We start from the raw sequence: 20,869 nt of genomic DNA on the forward strand, positions 1-20,869 counted from the left end.
TTCATCTTTAAGGAGGAAGCATCACTTTTACAAAGCCAGTTCTTTCCAAGGATGACTTTCCAAGGAGGACAGTGCCTTCTGTGCCTCTGGTCAGCACCTCCTTTAGCCAGGTGCTTCTTGAGGAGGTCTCTCTTTAAGTGGCAAGTTCCCTTTTGTGTTTGTTTTTGCAGCACTCAGCTGGGTGGGATGATGCCATCTGGATTTTGTGCTTGTTTTGGATGGCTGTGTTTTCTGTGGTCTGTGACCTCCTATAGATTTAGAATTCCCAGTTGTGTCTGCTGCTCTACCCATGTTATTTAGAGTGGGTGTCTCACAGTACCCAGTCCGCTTTAGCTGTCAGATACAATGCTGTATGAAAAAGAAACTTTGCCCTACGGAGTACCAAACTCTTTACAACCCTTTGGCAAGTGACCTGTCACAGCTCTTTGAGGTTTAACAAAGAAGTCAGACTTGTCAGCAGGACTGTTGGATGATAATAATGTTACTTTCACAATCATATAAAGCATTTGCAGCTTTTTGAGCCTGAGAGAGGGAGCACAGGAGTAGTTCAAATGCCATTTAAATGAGAACATGTGTGGTGTGCTATAGTTTTAAAGCATAGTAAGGATTTCTGTTTGACGTTCATTGGAAGCCAAAACACCGTTTGTCGCCTCTGCTGTGAAAGTTAACTTCCAACAGGAGACCTACTTGGTAATAAAGTATTTAAGAAGTTCCAGATGTTTATGCAGGAATTAATCCTGTCGTCTATGATTTGATTGGAAGAAAAGGCAGAGGGGAGGAGGTGCGTTGCATTTCTGGAGCCTGCTGAGAGCACTTATGCCATTAGTCTGGATCACTTCCTGACAGATTCTGGCACAGCAATTAAAACGAGGTGGTACAATGGGTTATTGCCCTCCGTTGGAATCAGTGCAGAAGGGTTCACGTTGCGGTCGCTCGTTAAAATGAGGACCACTAACTAAGCAATTACAGGATTGTTGTTTTTTGAACCTGATGGTTGAAGTGTCTGTGGTGGTGCAGCTGTGTCTTTCTATTCTGCTTCGGATTGATGTCCTCAATAGGATGCTTTTATCTGAATAGTTTTACCTTGGATATCTCGATTATCTCAGAAACACCAGATGAATTCATATAAATTGAAGTACCTGCTCAAAAGAGAATGAAACAGAGAAAGGGAGAGAAGCTGTATCTGGACTGCATATTTTGATGTTTTTTTTCTATGCTTTCATGGTCGAAGAACCGACTGGTGCAGGTTTTCTAACATGTTTCTCCAATCTTCAGATCGCATTGCCCGAAACCGCAAGACTATCGTTTGTCCCATGATTGATGTTATTGATCATGACCACTTTGGATATGAGACTCAGGCTGGAGATGCAATGCGAGGTGCATTTGACTGGGAGATGTATTACAAGAGGATCCCTATTCCTCCCGAGTTACAGAAACTCGATCCCAGTGATCCATTTGAGTAAGTGACTGAAATGCAGTGTGCTCAGAGCTGGCTGAACAACACAACGCCCTGTCACAGGGCTGGTTTACACCTCGGTGTACTGGAAGCCAGAAGCTGATTGTGAGCTACTTGCTTTTTGGCAGCTGTTTGCTTTGCTGATTTAAAAGAAACGCATTGTGTAGTAGCTGTGAACACTCTCCTTTTCATTGCTATTTTTTGCCACCTTAATTCCAGCAGAAGTTAACATTTCATTTGAAACTGTGATGTATAACATTTAATGTGGTCATTTATTACTGAGATCTTTCAAACATAACTTAGTATCCCTAGTGCTCTGCCAAAAACAACAAACTGGTGGCAGCTTATATGTCATTCCCAGGTGGGGGGAGAAGAAAACCTAGCAGAATAATTACAGCAATTTTGATGATTGCAGTGCATTGCAGAAGTAAATCTGTGATCAAGTTATGTTCTGCTGTTGCTGTGCTTGCCAACATTGAGACAGTTCTGCTGTCCTTTTTACTTCTGCAGCAAAAAAAAGCAACACAACACAACCACCTTTTGAGGCCATTCTCAATGACTTGATCGTATTACTGAGTCAGAGAACACCACAAGTGCAGCATGTGGGTCCCTCTGGGAGAGGTTCTGTCCTGTCACTTCATGGTGAACTCTTTCTGTTTGGAGGAGAGGCATTTACTGGTTCTGTGAGGAGCCTAGTCTAGTCCTCCATTTGCAACTGGGAAATTAATAGCTAATGCAAAAGCAATTGCTTGTTCCTAAAGGACTGCAAATGCATCGTGAACACTGGGTGATGGAAAGAATATTTGTGAAATCTTGCTTTGTTTTTTAAATGTTTAGCTGGAGATCTGTGTCTTTGAATATGTTTGTAATATGGAGTCTGGTTTTTCCTAAAGGTCTCCTGTAATGGCTGGAGGACTGTTTGCAGTCGATAGAAAGTGGTTCTGGGAGCTGGGAGGGTATGATGCAGGTCTGGAGATATGGGGAGGAGAGCAGTATGAAATATCCTTTAAGGTGAGCTATGTTCTCTGGAAATTCCTTTTGTTTTGAAAAGTAAGAACTGTTCTGAGGCTCAGAATGTGAATGTTCTATCTTGTCCTTGCTTTTGCGTGCAACTAAAGGTGAAAGAGCTGGGAGTAAGTAAGACAGTATGCAGAACAGACAGTGATGATGTCACCAGTCATTTGTGAGGGTCAGTTTTGGAGCATTAGCTGGTGTGCCCCTGCTCTGTGGTCACAGCTTCAGATGCATATGCTCTTCCCAGCAAGGGTAAGTCAGCTTGCGTGGAGCTATCTGTTACTGGTAGGCTTTTTGCACTCTAGCAAGAAGATGAAATGCTCTCTTTGAGTGAAAGAGATCCAAGCATCTCATTGCCTGGTTGAGTGCCTCCATCCTGAGGTTGAGTTCCCAGAGCTGAGAGCAACTTACTGTCTGTAGTCAATCCATCTGACTCCTGGCTGAAGGAACGGAGCCTATTAATTACTCTGGGAGAAATCCTCAGCAATTGCAATAATAACACTTCTGCTGGCAGCAGCTTCGTATCATTATTTGTCTGCCTTAAGGACAGTTCTGTTACTGATTGTCCAAACTGTTTGGTTTCAGGGCTCTGAAATAAGTTAGCTGACCAAAAGTGCACACTGGTGGCAGTGAGCCACTTGTGACCTGCGAAGACCACTGATACCTATGTTATCTTGGAGTATGACACTCTGAAATACATCTAGGAAGCCCACTGGGATGCCCCAGATCACCAAAGGCAGGTGGCTGTTCTTTTCTTCAGTGGTAGGAATCCTTCCCATAGCCTGTAGAGGATTAAGTAAAAATTTTCACATTAAACTCTGTTGGGCCACTGTGTGGTTTCTCTTTCAACGATTGAATATATAAACTTATAAGCGTATGAATGCCACTGAAGTAAGGTATTTGGCCTTGGTATTGGGCCCAAAGGCAGGAGCAGTGATAGCACAGTGTGCAATTTCAGCAGCTGAAGTTCCTCATCTGTCTCCCTGACAAACAGGCATGGGTGATCTCTAACAAAATGAGATTCTTAGATCTCAGTGCCTCTGTGCAATTCAAAGGCATATTAAATTATATTCAGCAAACCACATTACTATGCGTATGTACCATGTATTACCATACAGCAAAGTTTTTTCTTCCATTGTTTGCTCACAAAATGCAGCCGTAAAGCCATGGTGGAGGTCCCTTGTCTTATGTAACAGCAGCAGAAAGGGAGGAGGGACTCCCTCTTTGGGGATGTCATTACAGTTGGAGCTATTTATTCTTCTATTTATTCTTTGTGTTGCATGTAATGGAATAGTGTAACGATGTCATTCTCTGCAGGAGGGGTAGTGACAGCATTCAGCCTCTTTTCCTCGGCCCTTTTGGAAAATGCTGGTTTCCAAGAGTGATGACAGCAGCAGGGCAAGCCCTTTGTCTCTGGTGCCACAGCAGACAGCCGTGCTGCTTGATCTGCAGGAAATAAGACTGCTTCATTCATCTGTTTGCTTATCCTCTCTGAAACATGCTGTGTTTTATTTCAGTCCAAAGACGGAAATTTATGGAGGGATAAATTTGCTTTAATTAATCTCTGCAAAGACCCTCTTTTTTTCTTTCATTGCGCAACAGAAAAATGAAGTTTTAGCTGAAAGAGGCTCAGTATATTTTCAGAAATTAAGATAAATTGATACATTCATCTGTGGCTGATAGATTTAATAATTCTGCTGGAACTGCAAGAATAGAAGGTTTGTTCATAGAATTTATGAAGCCATGACATTTCCTGGTGAGCTTAGAGCTGCCGTTTTACCTTGAGAAGCAAACTGAGATTTTGTAGAGGGACATCATCAAATAATTTACCTCTGGATTTAGACATGGGCTGACTCTTTTTGCACTGTTTTCTATTTAATGCAAATTCACAGTTGTGCCAAATGTACAGCTCAGCTTTAACAAAGAACCCATTCCTCTGCCTGGGAGCTGTGGGTGCAGTACTGTGTTGTGCTGTTGGGTTTTGAACTGCTGCATCAGTTCTGCCCTTCTCAAGCCTCACTGGGAGCAGATTTCTTTTTTCCTCAAATATATTCTTTTTTTTTTTTCCCCCACACATAGACTGTATGGTTTTCTGCATTTATTTTAAAATCCAGGGCTCTGTTGCCGAGAGACTGCAAATAAACAAGTTTATTTAGGAGCTTCTTGCCTTTCTGTTTTGAGATCGTATGTATTTCTGTCATCAGCTGGCTGTGCTTCCTTCAGAGAAGAAATATTCAGGCTGAAGGCAAGCCAACACAGAAACCATGAGTCTTTTGCACCTCAGAAAACATTTAACCAGGGAATGAATCAAATTCTATTAATAAAACACCTGTTCCTTGGATTAAGTGCATGCAAAAACTTCACTACAAAGCATAGCATACTGTGGGGATGAAAAAAAAAGAAATTAAGCAAAATTTGAATTAGAAACAAACTTTCTAATTGAGGTCTCAACCGTAAATGCTGCCTTGCAATCTCAGTCCATCCAAATAGGAATTTCTGGGTTAAAAATGAAGGAGTAGCTCACGTTTGCCCACACTGAAGCAGACCTGGCATTCTGTTTTCTTTTGTTCGTTTGTTGTAAAGACAGCATATTCATCATTAATTCTAAGGCTCTCTGCTTCAGCAAAGAGTGGCTTCCTCTTCCTCTGTCCTGCTGGCACAGAGATCAGACTGTCACTTTTTGGTCTCAGTTCATCCTGTGTGCTCGGCTCAAATATCTGTGTACTCTCACACCAGCAGGAGAATGAGCTCACAACACTCCCTGTCCCCCTGTGGCTGTTGGAAAGTGCAGTCTGCTCTGTCACTCCACAGTGTTTGAATAGATGAGGAAGGGCTGCACTGGTCCGTATAGTGCAAGAGAAGATGTGCACGTGCACAGATCGCAGCGCCTTTCTAGCCACCTCAATCTTTTGTAGAGCAGTCAGTCCCAGGTACAGTGGCAGCTGATGCTTAACAGTACAGAGAATTAATGTTTTCCTGAGTTACTGTTTGCCCTTGCTTTCATCCTTTCACTTACCTTGTCATGCAGAGAACCCCCTGGACTCATCCACCATGCCCTTTTCTTCCCACCTTTCAGTGTGTGCTCAGACAACCAGCCAGCTTCTCTCTGTTGGTGCACCCCGTGATCTTTATTTTTGCTGTTTCTTGCAGAAGCAGCTTTCTTTTCAAGGCTTGACTCATTCTTTTGTGTGGTTTTGTTTTGTTTTATTCCTGTCTTGGGAAGCATAAGCCTTGTACACCCAGATAATTTGTGTTCTCACACCAACTGTGGTATTGTATCGGTGTGTTTTTGAGGAGAGGTTCAGCTCTCTTATGTGACATTGTTTTCTGAAATGGCAGAACGGGAATTGGATCAGCATAACATTCCCATGCAGAGAATAGGTGGTGTTATTATCTCATGCTTTCATAGCACACTAGCTAAGTCAAAAGCTCTTGAGTCATTCTATGAATATGGAGTTATAGCTCTCCAGGCTGCCAGGAAGACAGAAACAATATCACCTGTGCTGTTACTTTACTTCTTCTGTATATGATTTTATGATTAGAGTGAGTCTGTGGCCTCCAAAAACTCTGTTGCAGCTTTCCCATTGACCTCAGCATAGCCAGGCTTTCAGCTAATTCCAGCAGAGCTGTCAGCTGCCGGATTCCAAACTCAGAATGTAGATTGGTAAAACTGTGCCTGAGGAGGAAGAGAAATTTCCTATTTTCTCCTAATGAGATCTGATCAGGTCGTTTTATAGAGCCCTGCCTGCCTGCCCAGCTCTGATTCTTGTTCTTACGATCTTCTAGTAAATGGCTGTTGGAAATTAAGTGCATCAAGTCCAGGCTGTCATGTTTACTGTCGTGCCCACTGGAGAGGTGAGTCACTAGCTCACCCCTCTATGAAACAACATCCCCCCCAAAAAGCTGGCTGCTTGGCCAAGAGGGGAGGCGGCAGTAAGTGACAGTCAGTGTCACTGTGAGGTGCTCCCTACAGAACAGCGCTGCTTCAGCTGTTCAGCAGTGCTGTATTTTTAGCAGTGCAAGTTCTGATGTGTCATGCCTGTGAACTGTACCCTCGTTCCAAAACAACCGAATGCTGCCAACTGAGTGGAAGTGTGCTCTCAGCACACAGCTATTTCGGGTTTGCTTCCCTTGCAGTTATTCCTTGACAGACCCTTGGATGCAATTCCCTTGACCTTTACCTCCAGCGTCCTAATGCTTTTGTTTGCACTGTTTTACTGATGCACGTCACACTCTTTCCCTCTCTCCTTTCTGCCAGTTTTATAGATAAGGACTGGTAATTGTCTTTATGGAGGTTGTAATGAGTTCTGTCACCACACAAAGAAGCTCACTAATAAAATAAATCAAAGCAGCAATGAATGAATAGAGACTGCTTTTAAAATTAGATTTGTACCACAAACGTGCTGTCACTTGCAGCACAAGACAATAGTAAAGCACTGAGCTGGCAAAGTACGGTGGAAGAGTCACTGAGGTCTGCTGGCAGGAATTGGGAAGTTTGCCATTGGCTCCATGCAGCATTGGTGCACCATCATTGGGGAGTAAATATTCTAAATCGTGATTAGAAAAACAGCTTAGAACTGATGTCAGACTTTCCTTGTTCAGTAGCTTTTCTGAACACATCACTGCATGTGTTTACGTAGCGCCTTATGGAGTCAGTGAGGAGCTCCTGGCCCAATGCCTCACCATTCTGCCCAGCTTCCCATATGTCCTTATAGATGAGTGCTGTCTGCGTTGCACCGCAAGACCTGCAGTACAAGGATAGGGCTTTTTCCTCTAGCTGCACGCTGACTGCAGAAGTTGCTTTCTGCTGTTTCTTAGAGCAGTTGTGTTTTCAGAGATGTGTATTTGCAATTGCCCAACTGAAAGCCTTTCCTTAAGGAATCGTTTGGGCTGTCAGCAAGGAGAACAAGCTGGTATTTTCATGCACACATGCATGATGCTAAAATGCAGCTACTTTTGAACCAATAGGACTTTCTTGTTGCTGGCTGCAGTGTATAAAAATACAGGTTGTTGGGGAATGTTTCTGCTTATGCAGCTAAGTTCTAGGCTTTTTCAGCTGTTCCTGCAGATTTAATAGCTCCCAGTTCTGGACACCTATGTTGCAGTTCTTGCAGGTTTGTACAAATTTTTGTCATAGAAGCACAAAACATCTCCAAATTCTTGTTTTCTCAGTCTGTTAATTTCCTAGCAGAAGAAATCATATCGTGGCCCTTTGTAGTAAAAAGCACAGCAGCTATGGGACAGGAAGCATTTCTGATTCCACTATAAACTTCACAGAAGCTGGAAGAAGTTTCTTTTTCATCTTCATCTCTTCTTAACCAGACTCTCAAGACACAGCAGGGACAAAAGGGATGAAATTCTGTAAAAGGAGTGTTTGTCAACTTCTTGTCTCTCTTTCACTGTAATGACATGTAATTAAGTACCTTGAACTTTAGAAGTTGCCTGTGAAAAATATTCCACTAATGGAGAGCAACCAACCCCCATTAAGTTATACACAGTCAGCAAATGACTGTAATTATTAGGGCCAGTAGACAAAGCTGAAACACCAGAGGACTTTAGTGTCAGAGTTAATAATTATGCAGCAGCCTTGGCCAAATATTTCTTTTCCAAGCTAAGTATTTAATATCGTCACCATAGAATATTAATGGAATTGCCTGCTATATGTGAAGCTGTTGACTAAGCTCGTTGTACAGTGAACTGCAGTGGCTCAAATTAGCCACAGTGAATGGAGAGATCAAGAGCTCTGCATCAGCTGGCAGCACCAGCAGGCTGCCTTTAATACTGCTGCCCTGGGGGTATTAATGTAAGGTCTAGGGACAAAGCGAAGGGCATGGCAATGTCATGCTTCAGGAATTCAGAACATCATTTGTCTTGCAGAGTAAAGGATGCTTTTCACTGTTGATCAGGTATCTCTGGGAAGCAGGTAGGAATATATTTCCTAAACCTAACAAAGTAGATTAGGTGTTGCAGAAAACACCTTTGGTTTTGGTTGCTTGGGCAAAATGACTCCATGCTATAAGTGAGGAATAATAGAAAGTTGTTGCAGACTGTTGGCACGTAGTGAGATCTTCCCAGATGGGGAAGGAAACTTTTGGGCATAATGTAGCCACAAGTCAAGCATCAGTGTAATCATCTTTAACCAGCAGTGTGTTTCATCAGCTTTCTGAGAATGTTTTTAAGGCTAATTATGTTTTCATCGGGAAGAGATTTCTGCTTAATTGTATGGCTGCAAAACCAATGATTGCCTGTCAGCAGTAAAACTATGTAAGTGATATCCCAGACTTTGCAGTGGTAACCACAGGGTAAAGTAGCAGGTTTTTTTCTGCCCTCTGACACCTAAGCAGACCCGTGTATTCCCTGGAGCATTTTGTATATGACAGGACTAGTACTGTAGAGATGGCACTGCAGCCTACCCAAGGATCGTATATGGCAGTCCATTTAAACTGCTGTGGCAATTTAAAGTGTGCTGTGTGCTTGGACTTTTCTTTCTGTTCTTCTCTCAAAGGAATGCAAAATTAAACTGTTTATCAGCCATTGGGCTTGATAAAACTTGCACTAAATCAAGGCTTGCATGGCTCTAAGCAGGTAGTTAAAAGATATGAGACTAAAGCAAAGAGGGAGGGTGTTCCAAAGAATGTACTGTAAGGTAAAAATAAAGTTCTGCATCAAGCTTCTTCGTAACTTGAAGCCTTTTTTTTTCCCCTCCACATAACCAAAACTGAATCTGTATCTCTGCTGTTTCACAGGTATGGATGTGTGGGGGTCGTATGGAGGACATCCCTTGCTCTCGAGTTGGTCATATATACAGGAAATACGTTCCTTACAAGGTCCCCACAGGAGTCAGCCTGGCAAGAGTAAGTGGCAGTGATGTTCTCCCCATCCTGCACATGATCAGACACCTGCTTGTGGGGAGGTTTTGTAAAGCAAAGTTCTTCCATTTTCTTTACCTTTTAAGCTATGAAGGATATCTGACCACAGCGTGACCACGCCACACTTGGAGAGGCAAATTTAGGCTTCTTATACTGAAACTGTACATTTACAGGGGTCAAACTGGGCAGTTTTTGCAGAAGCAGACACCTAACAAAAAAAAGATGAGAGTCTAGGGGAACTGCAGACTCATGTGCTGCTATACTTAAAATACCATCCACTGCTACATGGTGAGAGAGTCAAGCACATGGTATGGAATCACCAATTTAAAAAACAAGATAACATCTTTATTTGTATAATACTTCAGTCATTTTAGTTGTGTTCTCAAAGAGCAGCACGCTTCAGAGTGCTGATTGTGTTTTGGTGATTGAAAAGACCTCTCCATTTCAAGCATCACAAACCACTAAATGAGCAAACTGTAATTCTCCACAATGCAAAGTTCTGTGACATCTTATTTCTTAATCTAGTGTAGCCCAAAGTGGAAAAAGCCTTTACTTGTTGTGCACTGGTTTTGTCCAATTAATTTCTCAAATTGAGAAGGAATTGCATTGCCCTCTGGTGGGAGAAAAAAATCATAGGAGCAGGAAGGCTTCAAAGCTACAAACTACAAAAAAGTACCCTGCAGCTCTGCAGTCTTAGGGCTTGCAAAGTGCTGCAGTGTTTCTCAGTTTAGTAGCATCACCCCAGTTAGAGATTTGGATTTATTGCTTAGCCCAGAAATGACCTATCAGAGGAGCAGAGCCATGTCTGTGCCATCCCTTCAGGAAGGAGCTGTATTTCTTTTGATTCAGCATTTGACTCTTGTATACCCTCACAGTGCTGGAAGGCACTGGTGGGCAGGTGCAGGGAAGGCTATGTCTTATGACTTATTAAGGTCACCTTGAGATGAACGCCTGTTTTTGTCTTGTGCAGGCTGAACTTGGGGCAGGGAGCACTGCTCATTCTTAGCATCCTTGTTTTTTTTTGGCAGCATCTGACCGCTGCAGGGCTGACTGCCCTCAGGTAAGTTGGACGATGCTGAGGGGTCACTGCAGTCATGGCTGCTGTGTGGCACCAGGAGGGTGCCTCATGTTGCCAGAGCTCAGTCCAAGGTCCAACAGTTGATTGATTCGAACAGCTCAAGTCTGTGTTATGTTCTTTTGTGTCTGTTGGTTTTATTTTGGCGGGGTTGTTGTGCAGAGCAGTGTGAAACATGCCACTGACAGGAAATAAACCCTTTGCTTCTGTTCTTAAGGGTCGTCTGAAAGAGGTGCACTCCTACTCTATCTTGGAGTTTCTCTTAAATGGTTTTTTAAGCCATGAAACCAGAAAAGAGTGGTAAGAAAGGATACTGTAAATGAAGCTTTCTATCAGGGAGTAATGCAAATCCGGTTCTTAGGTGAATATAAAATGTAACAGGGAATATTTAAGAAAGAACAATTTGTCAGGGACCTTTGAATGGCCAGTGGAATTTACCAGCATCATTCTCTGACTTGCTTCTTTTTTGGAAAAAAAAACGAAACAACTTTTGATTAATGTTGTTTTTCTGAACCACAAGGCGCTGGATATAATGGCTAAGTGCCAGGATTCTTTTTGACCTCAGCTGAAAATATCTTTCTAAAAATCCCTTGGAACTAGAGAATAATAAAAATAATCTTTGTCCTAAAGCCGGAGAGAGAGAGTGGATGTGAATGAAAATCCTTTCTGAGCTAAAACAGGAGAGCTGTGCTGAATGCTAATGTCAGTAGTTTGTGCAGAGAGTTCTCGTGTGTTTCTCCCCTCCGTTTTCACGCATGGCAATTACCCACACAGAATCTGAAGCGGGTTGCTGAGGTGTGGATGGACGAGTATGCAGAGTACATCTACCAGCGCAGACCGGAGTACCGGCATCTTTCTGCAGGGGACGTCACGGCTCAGAAGGAACTCCGCAACAACCTCAACTGCAAGAGCTTCAAGTGGTTCATGAGTGAGGTTGCGTGGGACTTGCCAAAGTTTTACCCGCCAGTGGAGCCTCCTGCAGCTGCCTGGGGAGAGGCAAGTTTGTGCACTGAAACCTGCCGTGGGCAAGCACGCTCAATTTAGGACGTTGAAGTTGCCTTAGCCCTGTGCTCCAGTATTTAAGCAAGTATTTAAAGATCCTGCTTGATATGTTTCAAAGGCCAGAATTCCCATACTGTTATGTAGGTTTAATCGATGAAAGCAGTTAAGCAGCAGCTTCTATTAGTGCGCAAATACAACCAAAACAAAAAAGGGACTTGGTTTGGTCTGCATGCTGCATTCCTAGACAAAGGCAGAACGTGGCAGTAGGGTAAACTGGAAGGAGGGGGCAGCTGAGCACTAGTAGGAATCTTACATTTCCAAAGGGCTGTACAACTGTTCTGAGCTACTCTGCACCTTCATTTCCACGTCTGAAAACCAGGAAAGACATTTTTGTTTTTGAAAGAGTCACCCCAGTGGTGAGGTACTGAATTGTTACACGTAACAACACAGTGGGCTCTGCATTTGTAGAGCTGATGGTTTTCACTGTGACCTGCAGGTTATTTTACAGCTGTCTCCTGATGGGTCCCATCTGGGGTTTGTACTTTCTTCTAGCTGTTACCTGCCAGCTCAGATATGTACTTAAGTGAGAAATCTTAAAACTGTGTTCATACAAATGCTGCTGTTATTTGAAGCAGTTTAAGCCTTCTTTCCTGATGGCTGTCACTTGATAAGAGGGGATTTGAGCACTAATTTAATATTTCAGATACGCAACGTAGGAACTGGGCTGTGTGTGGACACTAAACATGGATCTCTGGGATCCCCACTGAGGCTGGAAAGCTGCGTGAAGGACAGAGGAGAGGCAGCATGGAACAACGTGCAGGTAACAGTCCCTCTGATCACTTATTTGCTCCTAAGTAAATCTGGGGAGCAGGAGTTGCAACAACAGGTAAATGCAATGCAAGGCTGCTGTAGAACTGTCAGGTGAAGGGAGAGTGCTGTGCACCCCAAGGCTCACGTGCACATTGCTTCTGATGGGCTTGGCAGCAGGATGTGACGTGCTTGCGGCAGAGTCTGCAGTCTGGCAGCCTTCATGCAGAGCTTTTACCTCTGCTTTGAAGTTCTCAGGGTGAACAAAAGACGGCACAGGAAAACAATGTGCCAAAATAATAAAAGAAACCAGTAACAAGGCAGCTGTAATATGTAACAAAGTGAATATTAACTTCAAAGGTTGTGCTGAAAGAAGTGATAGAGGAGCGTCATGCATATTAATGAGCCTGCAGAAGCATTCAATAACCACTTACTATCATCCTTCTGACAGGAGGCAAATGCATTATAAACACCCAACCACTGCTGGAGAGAGATGAAACTGTCCAGGCTATAGATTCACCCTCTCAACATATAAAGTGCCAGAAACGACAGCTTTATTGTAAGAGAAGGGAGGGAAATATTAGTTTGTCTAAACTGTAGCAACTGGGCTGAGAAAAGATCAAGAAAACAATGCCTTTATTACTGAGCCATATGTAATTCTTCAGGGCAATGGCTTCAGTGGGAGATAGAGGGCTGCTGCCTATCAATTTTGACGCATGAAAACTGGAAACCAATTTACTCAGACACAGTCCAAAACTAAGCCTCTGTTGTGTCAGGAGGATCTTCAACAATTAGTGTTGGCTTATGTTTAGGAAGAGAATGTGTTTTGGACTTTTGTGTAGCCTTGAACCTCAATGATTATGGTAATTTCTCCCACAAGAGCGGTCTAAAGGGAGATGGGAACAAAGCTGCTTTGTGCAGAAGTTTTTTTTGGCCACACTGCATCAAATAGTAGCACTCCACTCATTACTGGTTTATCTTAGTGCTCCATGAGATCTCTCTGTGGAAAAGACTGTTCCCCTACCTGGCTCTAAAAGGAGCCCCAGAACAGCCCCTTCCCAATGAGGGCCATGAGGGATTGTGTGCTGGCCCATATTCCTGCAGCACCGCATACAAAGGATATGCTGGCATCCAGCAGCTTCTATTAAAGCTATGATTTGGCCAGTCATTGGCCAATAGGTTACGCCTAGTTACTAGAGATAAAACCCTTTTTCTTTCCTGTTTCCCTTCTTTTACTTCACCCCAACAAAGAGGTCTAGGGAGGCTGACAGATCATTGCAAGGTCAATATGGAGCACCAGGAAGCATTGCCCTGCTGTTAACCCTTGTGACAGTTCAATGGAGTGGGGTGGGGAGCTGTAAATCTCCTGTTTTCTTGTGTCATAAGGCATGGGGCAAACTATTCTCAAGGTGACTGCAGATTGTGTATGTAGACTAGAATATTTACTGCCGGCCTTAACTGAGAGCTCCTGTAGCTCTTCCCTGTTTTTGCTAGCTGTGAAGTGCTGTAATTGGTCAGCTGCTCACTTAATCCTTGATGTATGTCTGCAATGCAGAGACATTCAAGTCTGCCATTAGTATCCAAGCTAACTAGCATGGCAGTTTGCAGCTGCACAGTCTCATTTAGCATGCTGTGTGGCAGTCCACGTGGTAGCTGTTATAGACTCCCCTCATTAGCAGTCCCTGTCCCCAAAGGTGGAAGCAGTTTTTCTCTAGGATAGTTTTGTCCTTTCTTGAAGCAACCCTCACCCTGTGGACAAAGAAGGGAATGTCATTCTGCTGGTGAAAGGACTGTGTCTGGTACCATCCTGAGGGTCCTGTTTGTCCTAGCAGGTATTCACATTTAGCTGGAGAGAAGACATCCGTCCTGGGGATCCTCAGCACACCAAGAAGTTTTGTTTTGATGCCATCTCCCACAGCAGCCCTGTGACCCTCTATGACTGTCATGGGATGAAGGGGAACCAGCTGTGGAGATACCGAAAAGTGAGTGTGTGTGTGTGTGCATGTATAAGGTGTCAAATTGCCTACAGTCACCTAACTCTCCTTAAAACGACACCACCTAAGTCTTGGTTGACTCTTCATCTGTTGTTGTTGTGCCACTAATTACCTTTGATTAGAAAGAGGTTGCTGCCCTTTTTCACTGGTTACAAAAGGGAAGCAGTTCTTCTCCAGGGCTTGCTAAGCAGAAGGATGTTGTCCTTGCAGTCCTGTCTGCTGCTGGAATTGAGATAATGTAATGCCCTTGCAAAACCTGTTTGCAAAGAGTTGTGCTGTGCTTATTGGTTTGTTCTAAACACTAGAAGGTCATGCCAAAAGTAGATAAGGATTTATTCATCTTCCTCCTAAGCAGTGCTTTTGTTTCAGGCAGGTAAGTAAGTTCTTGATTAAATGCCATATCTGAGTCCTTGCAGTCCATATGCACAGTGCTGCAGAGTGACTGGAACAGGATGTGAGCCTGGAGTCTGCAGAACCTGCCTTCAGAAATAGGTTCTGAGCTTCCCAGTGTGATTATTAGGATTGGGCTCCCAATGCCATTGCATGGGGTGGAAATTGAGGTAATACTTGCCAAACAGTAAAGCACAGAACAACTTATTTGGATACATTCAAGTGATGAAGTGTCTTGCCTTGGTTTTTAAGTCTCGTTTCGGTTGGTTTTAAATTAGCTGTGCTTCTCTGCTTAGCAACCTCACAAAATGTATCTTCTCCAGGACAAGACCCTCTACCATCCAGTAAGCAGCAGCTGTATGGACTGCAGTGAGAGTGACCGAAAGATCTTTATGAACAGCTGCAATCCTTCATCTCCAACACAGCAGTGGATATTTGAACATACAAACTCAACCATCTTGGAAAAATTCAACAGAAATCTTGATCTTTAAAAGACTGAGAATATATATATATATTATATATATATTTTACAATTATAGTTTTTACTGGGGAGGGTTACAAAAATTTTTTAAGAATCCTTTTTTTTTTTTTAACAGTTAATGAAGGTAAAAGGGAGAATCTCAGGAGAAGGTAAACTAGCAGGGCCAGTCTTTATTGTGAAGATGCTGCATCCTTCTCTTCTGGTAATGGTGGAGTTCTAAAGGCTTTGCCAGTCATTTCTGTGCTGAGATGAGAACAAAAACTCTGTTTTCAGAGGAGTCTGAATGTGATTCAAACTATTTTATTTTTATTTTTTAACTGCTCTATTTCCCTTGTGGGTCTGGTGGTAACTGATTTTATTCTCTAGGACCCTCAAATACAGTACTTTATGTAGCTGCTATACCACCTGCTGAAGCATTCTCGAATATGTGCTTTATCTTTCAAATTCCATCTAAGTAAAATCTTGGACACAAAATTAAATTCTCTGGTGTCACAGGCATAAAAAAGAAATAGGCCATCAAAATGTGAAATGAAATGAATTTTTTTTTTTCCTGAAACCAAAATATATTTCAAGCAGATTGACTGTTATTGCTTTCCAAATGATAGCTTTGATAAAGGAAAGAGCTCTAGAGGAAGTGCAGCCGAGTGTTGGGGTTATTGCTGCAGTTATTGGTGATGAGGAATCTGGGTTTCTGGTCCATTTGTTTTGCAGTCAGTTTGTCACTCGCTGTTGAATCCTCAAGGTGAAAGATCAGCAGAGCTTTTAAGTGAGCACAGTTCTTACAAGTTAAGATTTTTGGATACTAAACTCACTTTCTGTTCAGCACCATTTTATCATGGAGACCTCTAGGGTTTCTTAGAGTTAAATGTGAAGGCAACTTTTGTTTTTCCTTTAGAGATTAACTCACTGGCGTGGACAGATTAATTCAGAATAATTAAGTCAGGGCTGGGATTAGCCATTAGTTTTTATCCATTTGTACTTTATTCTAATCATGAGTCCTGTGGTCAGTGGTGTTCTAGGCCTGTGGGAATGCACTCTCCCTTTCTTTCCCAGCATCCACAGAACTGTACAGTTTCTAGTGACTGGAAACCTGCTGCTTAGTAGAGATGTGGAATCAAGGGGCCAGCTGATACCCTGTTCCTTGTGTAGTCAGTTAGCAGTGCAAGGTAATACCCTTCTAGTCTGCCTACAGAATCTACCAGACACAACCAGAACTGTCTCATCCCCTCAAGCTGGAAAAAAGTGCTGACACTGAAGAATGAATGGAGAACTATTAGTATGAAGTCTGAGCTGAGTGTTTAAAAAAAACAAAAACACAACAAACGTGCTGGTTTAAAATTGTTGCAAAAACAATAAATCAGCTGTCTTATTCTGAAGGCAGCAGTTGCATTTCATGGTAAAAAAAAATGGGAATGAAGACGCTGCCTAAAGGAATAAAATCAGCCCTTTCCAATAATTGTTCAGTTCCACAATTTGTCCAGCTGTGCATTTAGTAATGTTAAAGGGGGAAGTAGCTTGCAACCAGCTGTGGGAGAGTGAAAGTCAGCAAGTATTCAGGATAGGTGCAGTACAGCACTCTGGGTCTCTTGAGAAACATGGTTAATGGACGTGACCTCCTTGAAAGCTCTGTTCTGGCATATCTTTCTCTTCTGTTAAGTGAGGGAGTTGGCTCTCACCTTTGCAGAGCTCCAGAAGAAGCCTTTTCTCCTGTTGCCAACTGTGGGATCATTACCTGTGTTTTAGATATATTTGAGGTCATATAGAGCTGTGTCTGTAAGTTGGGAGCAGACTAGGACAGAACTAGCTGCCTCTGTAGCTCTAACGTCTGTTATGCTAACTCTGAGGTTCAAAATCATTTCCACCTTTTGTGTCATCACAACTGAGGCTGTATCTGACCTGCTCTACTAATTCACCTGGTACAGGCAGCCTCAGAGCAGGGGAAAAGTGGGCACTGCACTGCAGCTGGGTGTGGGGTTGCCAAATGTATTTGTGTCTAACATTTGGGGAGTGAAGAAAGGAAAGAAGATCCAGACTTCCTTGAGACAGTTCTGCAGCACTATTCTATGGAAGTGAGACCAATGTCAGTCAGAGTTGACATCATATGTTCTCAGTATCTGCAATATGTCTGTCACTGGAATATGTTTTCTCCCCTGTGGGAGAGAGCACCGCTTTCCAGTGCTTTGTGTCTGACTTGCTTTCCTTAAGTTATTAATGCTCTCGTTAGTCTAGTAGTGCTGACTGTGGATCACTAGACGGCCTGAATAAATGTCTTTATGAATGTTTTAATACCTGTGGAACAAGAAGCTGTTTGTCCATGATCAGTGCAATTTTCATTTTCTTAATAATTGCGACACAATCAGCAAGTGATGTACGTGGACTGTAGGGCGTTCTGCTTGCAGCTTTGTGTGTTTTTGTTTTCTAACAAGAGGGTTTGTTTCTGTTTCTAAAATGCATGGCTTGCTTTGTACTTGGACTCACTTTGTGAAGAGAGCTTTGGAGTCCTAGCTGCTTGCCCTACTGGACGCTTGCTTCAGAAAGAACTACAGTAATGAGCAGGTCTTTTACCACAGAGTGATCTTAATTGAGTGAGAAAGGACAGATAGTAGCAGTATGCATCAAAAGACGTGGGGATGTTGAGGCATTTTGTCTTCAGTAACCGATTACAATACGTGGAAACCGGAGCTTTAGGGTGACTGGTCCTATGGGTGCTTCTCAATATTGTTGATCTCATTTGTTTTCTAAAGATTTGGGGTTCTGAACTTGTAAGTGCCCCACAAATTCTGTACGTTTCTCACTGGCTCACTGGGCTTTGAGCTATTAATTTATTTACATCAGTTATAAGTTTCAGTACCCTAGAGGCTTTGCTGACTAATGTGAAGACTTAATATAGCCAACCATCCACTGATTGAGAAATAGAAGCTGTATTTCACCATCTACATCTTTAATTGGGCCTTTGCTGGGCAAACTGGTTGATTATTCCGATTACTTCTGGTTATTTGTAAGCAAAATTGCTGAAGCATGAATACACAAGCAAATCTTCATATCCGCATGCAAGCCGAGACTGGAGATTAAATACCAGTCATTATCCAATGCCAAATGTTTTTCATTTTTTCTCCTTAAAATATTCAATCAAATCCTCACTCCATGGTTGCGTAAATTCTGCTGCTTTAAAATATCAGAATCCCAGACAAGAGTGAGATCCTTGGATGTGTGATGATGTGTAATTATACTTTGATTTGCTCTTGAAGCTCTTGTTGTTTCATACAGGTGCTAATCTCCAAGGCCTACAGAGTAATGTTTGAGGACTTTAAGCATGCAAGGTGTCCTTTTTCATGCCTCAGCATATAACTTTTTCACGTTGTAGTAGAAGAAAGAGTGAGCCTTACTGAAAGGGGAATACAGCATCCTTAAAATAAAGATGTGCCTTTTTAAATGTAAATGTACAGCAAATGCTTAAACTTGAACCATTTCCTAGTGCCTTGCTGGACAAGAGGAGAGGGGAAGGGGCCGGGGGGATGAGGGTGTATGAGAAAGCTTGACTCATGCAGAATTTGTGTGTGTGCATTCTTTTTAATGTGTAAGTGCAAAATTTGTGTGGGTGACAGTAATTCAGAAGCTCCTGGGTTTCCTCTGTTAAATTGATGTCATTAATGACTTGGGGGTGGGTAGGGTGGACATTATCACTAATGAATAAAGCTAGACCAGAGGTTTTCTTGATAGCTTTTGGGTGTTCATGGTGAAGGCTAATGAGTTTCACTGGCATGTGAGGTCCTGCCTTTCATGTTCTGAGTATCCAAATAGGAAATCACAAATAAAAATGATCAGATTTGTAGCAGCGGTGTCTTACAGAAAGTTGACACTTTCAATCGCTAAGAAGCTTTGAAAGGATACGTTCAAATCTAATACAGAAGTAGCAAGAAAGCAATTTCTCCCCTTAACTTTCTTCCTGGTTTGTTTTACTGTAACATCTGTGCACAGAACTTCGCTTTCCTTTACTGAAAATTTCCAGGCAGCAAACTTTCCTCCTCCCTGCTGCACTGAAGTCAAACAAGCAGCCAGTATTGCAGAAGATATAAGGATCGTTGCAGTAGCTCTACTGACTTGCATCACTGAGGGGAGATGAGGGAGATCTCTTAAAAGTTGTATTGGGCAATTGCATAACTGCTGGGTGTGAAAAGGGAGTAACCTTTATTTTAAATTCTTTCAAGATAGGAACAGGCACTTGAATAGTTTTGACTGGAGAGAAATGACAGCCTCTAGCAGTCAGCCTGTAATGTTTTCTTTCAGTCAAAAGAGTGCTGTTAAAATTGTGTGAAACAGTCTGGCTTTGCTAGCAGGGGATCCAAGTGTGCTGTCTGTTCCCAACTGCTGTGGTTCAAGTTCATACTCACCTACTGTGTTTCTAAGCACTTGCAACAAAGGAGCCTGATAGTGCCTAAGGGGTCCTTGCCTGAGAAGCAGCAAGGTAGATTTGTTTTAACAGTTAGTTAGCATGACAAGCTTCTTAAATAGTTAGCAAACTATTGCCAAAAATGATGAAGAACTTTAGGTTACTTCAGGATCTGTGAAGATCGGTTTGAAAGGCCTGTCAAAGGTTATAGACAGTAAGAGAGGAGCCAGGCTGGGAGTCAGGAGCACTAGGAGGTCCTGCTCCATTTCTCAGTGCATCAAGCAATAGGCTCGAGTCACCTAAGCAAGGTGAGTCTGTGTGCTGGAGTTTCCTAACGGTGTAAGATTTAGCTGTAAGTGCTTGATTTTTCTACCTTAGTAGGTGTTCAGCTAGCTCCTTTGTAGTGTCACACTTGAACTTGGAGATCTGTGCATGAAACTAGGCAACGATATATTACAGAAATCCTCATTAAAACCCTATGGCTATTTTTTTTTTAAACTCTGCTTCTGCTAGCTGATTATGCTCACTGCATTTGAGCTTTCTTGATACCTCTGTATTACCCAAAGGACTTTAGGGATTCCAGCAGTCTTATGTAACGACACTGGATCCTGCGGTCTCAAAGCTACTAGTTCAACTCTTGGAAAAAAAGTTTTAATCCTAATTAGAGAGCAAGCAAATGAGACCTTCAACCACAAGAGAAGTTCAAACAAACAAACAAATAAAGACGACCTGATCAAGCTAAAAGATGAAAGATTTACCCTTGTGATAAAAGCAACAAATAGCTTTAGTCTGTAGGGTGGTGAAGAGAATTGGTTTTAAAAGATATTCTTCAGAATCGTGGTGATAAGATCTAAGTTTGTCTATACCTTGTACTGCATGCATTTTATCTGTAAAACTGGATGGTGCCTCTTGAATTAGTGTATATTTATTTCTGTGCATATTAGGACCAACAGCCTAATATCTGGGGGTGGTAAAGGACTTGTAGCACTTTAATGTAGTAGCTTTCATAAACTGGGAATCATTGATAGAATGCCTAGTGTTTTTAAAGTTGAATGGACTTCCTTTTATAATATATTTAAAATAAATTTTTAATGTGTTTTCTGAATCTGTGTATGCAGAAATGACTGTCCCTGACTGCTTTGCTCTGGTGATTGATTTTCTTTCTCTCTGCTTCTTAGAAATAGCTTCATTACCTGGTCTGGTGTTTCTATACCATAGGATTCCTGACACAAGACACGGTGCTCTCCTCCAGCCCCACTGGGAAACATGCAGAGATGTCACCATTTCTTTTGTGCCTTCCCAAAGCTCATTTTTATATGTCTCCATGGGGTAAAACTGAAAAACAGTGCAATAAAACGAAGGGGGGCAGCAATATTGTGTGAAAATGCAAG

At 42.4% G+C, this 20,869-nt stretch overlaps 1 protein-coding gene across 1 annotated transcript in view; it reads left to right on the top strand.

The window, feature by feature from the left end:
• GALNT10 (polypeptide N-acetylgalactosaminyltransferase 10) overlaps window positions 1-20,583 on the top strand; it is an 82,094-nt gene extending 61,511 nt beyond the window's left edge. Inside the window, exons 6-12 of the mRNA XM_052684655.1 lie at window positions 1,276-1,459; window positions 2,350-2,467; window positions 9,217-9,324; window positions 11,189-11,410; window positions 12,120-12,236; window positions 14,053-14,205; window positions 14,931-20,583. Of these exons, the coding sequence (XP_052540615.1) occupies window positions 1,276-1,459; window positions 2,350-2,467; window positions 9,217-9,324; window positions 11,189-11,410; window positions 12,120-12,236; window positions 14,053-14,205; window positions 14,931-15,098 (1,070 nt within the window). The 3' untranslated portion in view covers window positions 15,099-20,583. The remainder of the gene's footprint in view (window positions 1-1,275; window positions 1,460-2,349; window positions 2,468-9,216; window positions 9,325-11,188; window positions 11,411-12,119; window positions 12,237-14,052; window positions 14,206-14,930) is intronic.
• The last annotated feature ends 286 nt before the right edge of the window (window positions 20,584-20,869 follow it).

This window comes from Tympanuchus pallidicinctus, unplaced genomic scaffold (assembly GCF_026119805.1).
Source record: "Tympanuchus pallidicinctus isolate F22 unplaced genomic scaffold, pur_lepc_1.0 scaffold21, whole genome shotgun sequence".
NCBI lineage: Eukaryota > Metazoa > Chordata > Aves > Galliformes > Phasianidae > Tympanuchus > Tympanuchus pallidicinctus.